Genomic DNA, 7,500 nt, shown 5'->3' with positions numbered 1-7,500 from the left:
GGTATTTTTTGCCTGTCAGTTGTCATTTTGGTTTTATAGCTTTAGTTTAGCGCGTGTTTTAGTACCTATTCGCAGTTGTTAAGGCAGTGAGCAAGGTCAGTCTTGTATGTCAATTTTCCTAATCTGTCTGTTTATGGTTGTTTTCGAATTTACTGGTGAAATTGGCTTCGGCTGGTCATCGCCTCACTTGCCTTTTATGCTTGTATTATTTTCTTTATTTTTACGGCTTCTGTTTGACTTCAGGATTTTCGCGATCTCTTGTGGTAACAAGGAGAATTTGGTGCGTGGTGGGTTGGTGGTGGGATGGTTTCCTTGATCTTGGCCTAGGCCTTGCACATAAATACACTTGAATCGTGAGCGTGTATGCTACATTTATTTCTCGACGAGAAGAATCAAATAAAATGAATTTTTCAAAATATCAACTTTTCCATTCTTGTTTGCGGCATGGTAAGTCTTTCATCGGAATACCTTCGTAACAACAATAACAACGACGACAAAAACAAGCCACCGCAAGCAGGGAATTGATCACAAGGTCATTATTGTTGTGACTTAATATGCAATCCACCAGTTAATCGGCAAACTTGAATCAGGTGGTGCAAATACGAAGATAAGAGCTAAAAATGCCACCTGGAACAAGATAATTAGGGGGTACAGTCGATCTCTCATAAATACTAATGTAAATCTTATCGTTTTTATCATAGGGTTTCAATAAAAAACAGTCATTCCTCTAGGTTCCACAGGTTCCGTAGTCTTAAGTTCCTCAAATTCATCTCACCTCCTTCAGGTGTGTTTTTATTGAAACGAATGTAGTGCTCTCCAATTACAGCGCAGATATCCGAATCCCTATATCAAAAATGGCCACTAAAATGTCTCATTTATAATTTTAAAAAAAGCTTTCTTGAATTTTCTCTTGAGGTTGAAACGCGAGGGTACAAATTGCATTTCCCGAGTTCCAAATCAGTGGGAATTTCATGTTTCAGGAATCTATTTCTTTCAGTATGTCACCTAGAAACGTAACAAGAATTGTTTCGGGGTTTTCCTTGATTCGATTACACTCAAAAGTCACAGGAGATCACTGTCGAAAGCGCGAACCAAAAAAAACCTCGCAGAAAAGGCTCTCACGGAGAAGAGAAAAATGGATTTTAAAATCCCCCAACACTGCTTTGTAAGAAATAGATTTATCTCCGCTGTAGCTGCTCTCAAATTTGATTGCAATCACGCTAAACGTCTTTGAGTTGTAATGTGTTATACTGTTATCGTCAAGGCAAAATTAATGTCTAGGAAAACACCTCCTAAAGAAAAACCTTATCAAACGAAAAGTAATTCTGCCCTCCAACACATTTCCCAATAATTGGCCAAACAGAGGATGCTACTTTTTGTGGCGTCCGCTTTCCATGTATGAAAGCAAAGCCATATAGTCATCGCGATGAGTGTAACAATAGAATACAAATGAGCTCTGCCGATTTTGATCCGATTGCTACGAATTTCATTCAAAATTAGCACATAGTCATACGATCGCTTCGAAAAAGGTACGAGTTTTACCGTTGCTCACAAATTCCCAAGCTAAGTAAGCTACGTCGTTTGCAGAAGGGAAGTTGAACTTTTTTTGTTTTTGTTTTTGTTTTGTTTTGTTTTTTTTACAATGAGTTTAGGGACGGTTTCTTGTTTATAAGGATGACCAGGTCAGGGAAAAAATAATAGCCCTCCCTCCGCTAAAAGAACTTCACTGGCTACCAGTTTATTTCCGTATCCAGTTTAAGATTTTGACTATTGTTTACAAAGCCCTTCATGGACTAGCACCTTCTTACCTTTCTGACCTGCTCCGTCCCTGCAAAAATAACCACTATCGTTCTAATGATATAGGTCTGTAATTACAAGGGTTTGACTACTGACCACCATTAAAAACTACGTACACATTGTAATATTTCCACCTGGATGGTACAATACCAGGATCAATAGAGGCTTGATAAATAACTGTTAAAATGGGACCCATCTCGTGAGCATACTCTTTCAGAAACCAAGGGGAAATCTGATCAGGCCCACTTGCTTTATTTTTCTTCAGTGATGTTAATTGCTTGATTACTCCTGGGAGGGTCACAATTGGGGAGCCAATGGTTGGTTTGGGAGAATGGCCAACAGCAGGTATAATAGCAAGATCTTCTTTAGTATAAACGTCGGAGAAGTGCTTGTTTAAGAGATCCAATTTCATCTCACTGTCGGTAATGATCTGACCGTTAATTTTAAAGTCAGCTACAGCAGGATCATTTTTTTTTTGAGATGTTTAATAAGCGAACAAAAGCGCCTTGGGTTTTCTTTATTTGACCCACCGAGGTAATCAGAGACATATTTCTCTCTTGCAGACTTGAGGTTCTTGTTTAGGCGTTTTCCAGCATCACCGAACTCACTCCAATGTGAAATATTTCGTGACCGTTAAGCTTTAGTGTAATGACGTTGCTTAATTAGCTCTTGGCCGTCTTCTTAAGGAGCGATTGAACCAGGGAAGATTATAACGCAACATAGTCATCTTGTGAGGTACACGTGCATTCATTGTACTGCGAATACTACGCTCAAAGGTGTCCCACATTTTGTCAACCGAGAGCTCCTTCGAGTTTGCCGTAAAGAAAATTCCGTATAACATTTATTTAATAAGACTGCGATTTGCCTTTCTTTTGATGTAGACATTGCGCTTTACGTTCTTCATCTTACGACATGATATTTTAACAGAGAACAAAACCATGTCGTGGTCACTTGTTCCGGGAACAACTTCAATACCGCTCATAATTCCAGCATTAATAGTAAAAACTAGATCCAAAGTGGTCTGCGTGTTGCCTTGGCGTCTTGTGGGAGACTCGACAAGTTGTTTTAAGTCATGTTCGTCAATCATTTTGAGACGTCTTTCACAAGGCAATGTCAGGTAGGTGGAAGAATCCAAGTTAGGCCAGTTCATATCCGGAGCATTAAAATCTCCAGCAAGGATCACACCATTTTTCGGTAGAGTATTTCCCATCTTGAATAAGAATGACTGGAGGGCTTTCATAATCAGCTGCTTTAGAATGATAAAAGGGCCTGAAAAAGATCGATTTAGGGTTTGAGCCAGCTAGCTGTAGCTGGCATTGTGTCCACATAATTTCATAGTCAGAGTCAAAATCCGGGCGATGCAAAACAATTGTCATTGAATTATTTGCTTTCGAACTTCATTGTCGAGCGACCAAACCGCAACCGCCATAATGTATTTATCCTTTTACAGATCGATAACAACAACAACACCGACAGAGAGTGGTCCGCATGTGACCGATCATAACAACATCTTGTAGGGAAATCGTGTATGAACGAATTAACTTTTGTAAAAAAAGGCCTTCAAAAAGGCACTGAATCAGGGAATCAGCCTGCAAAAGAAACCATAACATGTCTTATATTATGTTTTAAAGACAATTGAGACACTTACCATCGTCTTTCTCCATTTTTTCTTCTCTGATGTGGGAAAGTGCGCTTGCAAATTTTTGGCACAGTCCAAGAGGTACAAAAACGGAAGCGGGGGAACATATCACCCAAGGGTGAACTCTTTTCTGTAACGCATTTTTACATCTTTTGTCGCGAGGATATGTAAAAATAACCTCTGAAGATATGTTATCCTACTCAGACTACTCACGGGATAAAAATTTAATATTTATATCCTTTCTTAACCAGACTTTTCTCTCACCCAGCGTTTCAGAATATTCCGTATATTCCGTGTTTTAGAATGTTCCGTATATTCCGTGTTTCAAAATACTCCATATTTTCCGTGTTTTAGAATATTCCATTTATTCCGTATTTTAGAATTTTCCGTGTTTTCTGCAATTCCGCCATTCCGTCGAATAGGGCCACCCCACCCCCGCACTTGATGTGCACGCTTGTGGGTAATCCTCCCCTTCATCCTCCTCCGATTCAATGGGTTCTTCCCCTGGAGGATGCGTCAGCTTGAACTGAAAAGGCTTCACTCTGCTCATAATAGAATAAATACCTCGATAAACGCCACAAAATTGCAAGCTTGGTATGTTTACTTGTCCATGATCTTCCCCATATCATACGTCACAACTCTATATCGGGGGTTTTCATCTGACGTCACGGCGGCCATATTGGTATACAGAATGTAAAATGTAAAATGTCTTTTGGGAATTTGACTCTATTATTATGCAAACCTTGTGGAACCATTTTTTATGGCCGTCTCATCACGTGGATGGAAACCAAGGATTAGAAACTGCTGACCCATAATTGACGCCCACGGTTCCAGCGGCGAAAAAGGGCGACAATGGCAACTTGAAACTCGTACTTCTCTTAAGTGAAAAGCATTTGGTACAAATAACGTTGCAAATACTGTTCTTTACTACGTAGTCTTCCATACGAAGTTAAGTTAATGTTTGGCTTTAGGTTAGCGCCAGCTTGAAAGGCCTTGCTACTTTGGTCACCGCATTCTCTTGTAACCCATAACCCATATTTATAGTTTAGTTGCATCTTTGTAAACGTTACTTGAATAGACGAGTTCATGCTCTTGATTGGATCATGGCAGAAACCCATAAGAGTTGAAACGTGTAACGCGCGTTCACAGCTTCCGAATATTCAGTGCAAACTGATTGGTTGAATGTTTCAGTGCTAAGTACCATATTTGGAAACCCCTCGTTCTTGTTGTTCCAAATATGGTACTTAGCAAGTTGAATATTTAGAAGCTTGTTTCGCAGCACACAAGGGGCCGTTACACGTTTCAACCCTTATGGGTTTCTGATCATGGGTAATCAGGGAATGGCGAATGGAACGGGAATGACATGGCGGGGAATCCAAAGGTTTGTATGAAAATTCAAAGCAAAATATACTGTAAATGACTCTACTTTATAGACTTTCGCCTTCATAAACCAAACAAATAAGTTCATGTTCACAACTGAGATGAACTAGGCTTGGTATCCGTTCTTTGGAATTTCTAAATATTGCTCTTTTTGTCTCTATACATTCTCTGTAATTTCGTGCCTTTGAAATTACAGGAAATGTATGGCAGAAACTCGTTAATAAAATAATTTCCACAATAGACATTCTCTCCAAATATATTCTGCTGCACCTTTAAGCGCATATCTTCTGTTTTGGAAAATAAAAAAAACCCAAACTTGCATATCACGAATACTTCTCATCGTTTTGAACTTCCTTATAAACCTTTGAATTTCTCTCCGTCTCGCCCTGATTACCCATGATGCACTCAAGATCCTGAACTCGTCTATTCTGTACTTATATGTATATGATTTTCTTTACAAATAGTGTGAAACAAAATAACCCTGAACCTAAACTGCATTTTTATCGATGAAAGAAACATCCGTGCGTGGGTTCGTATTCAGAACACGGCAGCTGTTTGTGAAAGTGCGTCTTCGTCATGTAGTTAGTAGTCATGTACTATTTTAATGCTGTCACGCAACATGTATTCTTTACAACAATATGCAAAACAATAAGCTAGCTAATAAGGCAGATGCGTATATATTTATACGCGTATGGTTCTACGCACATACGCGTACAGATATATCCGTTTTGTGAGCGTATTTTGGTTAACGTGTCGGTTAACGTATTTCTGAGCGGTACTGTACCTAGAATTTCCTGAAGAAAAATTGTTTACTGTTCTGAGTATCAGCAAAAATTAACGATTCCAGTCCTATTACAGGTGTGATAACTTTCATCTCCCCATACAATGGAACGACATTGAAAGGATCTGTTGGATCATCCTTACAGTTTAACTGGGCTTTCTCTGTAGAGTTTGGAACAATTGAGTGGGGTTTTGCGCTGGCAGCTAATTCAAAGGTACTAAGTGATGATGGAATACTCTTTACAATATACGCTGATGGCACAACACAAGCAACATCATCAGCACCATATGCAGGACGAGTAAATGGATCAGTCATCCGCCAAGGTTTGGTTGGCTTTACTCTTCGCAATCTTAGAACAAGTGATGCACGGTATTTTGGCTGCCGGATAAGCCCTCTGGATGTTTTTTTAAAGAAAGAGACTGACACTGTTAAGTTAATTGTTGAAGGTGAGTGAAATGCAGTTTTGAGCTGACTGAACACAGTTTTTAAGCACTTAAATGTGTGCTTCCATTTCTGCCATATTTACGCAGGTTTTGCCTGGAAGTTCAAACATGGTCAATGATAACTGCTACCACGAAAGTTTATATTTTTGACAGTAAAGGTACTCTTCAGGCTGTTACCATGGTACCACATCTTCAATAAAACAAGGCCGGAAGGATGCTTCTTTCTCATTTTTGCAAAATTCCGTATGCCGTACTAGGCAATTACTAAGTGATGACTAAAGTACTTACATAGCAATTACATTGCCGTGCCCGGCGTACTAACATGTTAAGGAATGACTGTCTGGATTTACAAAAAGCTACCCATTAATGCTGTAACTTAGCACCTTCAGATGCAAAACAAAGTTCTTTCTATTCACAGCTACTGATTGCAGCTAGGATCAAACTCCACCCAAGCCTCGACAATGCAACTTCTAGAGTTTACTCATGTCTAACGACTGACTATAATTATTTTACTGGTCCTTGCATGGGGATCCCTGTGGCACCTGAAGGGTCAAACTAAGATATTTTCAGATTTCCACTAATTATAAGTCCTATATAAGAGATGGGTTCTTGGTCATTTGAAAGTTGCATGCGATCGATTTCTGCCAAGCAGTGTCACATAAATACTTACTATGGCTGACAAATTATTTTAAAACCAAGGCACAAGCTCTAACTCAGGATAATCACTACCCCCCCCCCCCCCCCCCAAACTAACTTTGGTTTGCTCTTATAAGTGCAAACTAAAATTTTAATCATAGCTTCGAGCCTCTAGATTTTGTACAGGTATCCCTTGAAGGAGCCCCCCCCCCCCCCCCCCAAAGATCAACAGTAGCAACAGCTGATCTTTGCCTTGTGTGTTTACACGGTATAGACCCTCGAGAGAACCATACCTTAACACATATGTAGACAGATTACGACAAGACACAATCAACGTTTTCAGCGTAACAATCTATCCAAACGCGAGAGAGCAGCTTTGGATAGATTAAGCAACAATAGGAAGATACTTATAAAACCCGAAGACAAGGGTGGAGCCACGGTGATTCTGAATTCCACTGACTATGTAAAGGAGGCTAAACGCCAATTTGACAATGAAATATACTACAAAAAAGATATCATCACCAACTATTCCGGTCACGACAATTCAGCGCGACTTACGTGAAGTGACGTTTTCCGCTGTTCTTCTTCTTGTATCAGCGGGCTCATATCGCCGCAACTCGAGGTACGGAATATGCTTTTTATATTCACTTAAGTTTGGCCCATACCACAACCGCTGAGAAAAATAACTTGCTTCGAAGAATGAAGTTCACAAAATTAGCTTTCAAACGATGGTTTTTTGCGAGAAATTTGGACAAAAGACAGCCAAGATATCGCCATTCGAAAACAGAGGATTTTACAGTTTTAACTTGGACTTTGGTTTATCG

At 39.6% G+C, this 7,500-nt stretch overlaps 1 protein-coding gene across 7 annotated transcripts in view; it reads left to right on the top strand.

Annotated features, from left to right (window-relative positions):
- Window positions 1-7,500, top strand: part of LOC138029737 (uncharacterized) — a 44,500-nt gene that overhangs the window by 908 nt on the left and 36,092 nt on the right. For 3 of the 7 annotated variants that reach the window (XM_068877505.1, XM_068877504.1, XM_068877506.1), the window contains exon 2: window positions 5,675-6,043. In XM_068877505.1, the coding sequence (XP_068733606.1) occupies window positions 5,675-6,043 (369 nt within the window). Of the gene's footprint in view, window positions 1-5,674; window positions 6,044-7,500 lie in introns of those variants that run through there. The other 4 variants (XM_068877507.1, XM_068877510.1, XM_068877509.1 and 1 more) reach the window with 4 other exon arrangements.

This window comes from Montipora capricornis, chromosome 13 (genome assembly GCF_036669925.1).
Source record: "Montipora capricornis isolate CH-2021 chromosome 13, ASM3666992v2, whole genome shotgun sequence".
Lineage (NCBI taxonomy): Eukaryota > Metazoa > Cnidaria > Anthozoa > Scleractinia > Acroporidae > Montipora > Montipora capricornis.
This window is presented reverse-complemented; position numbering and strand designations above follow the sequence as displayed.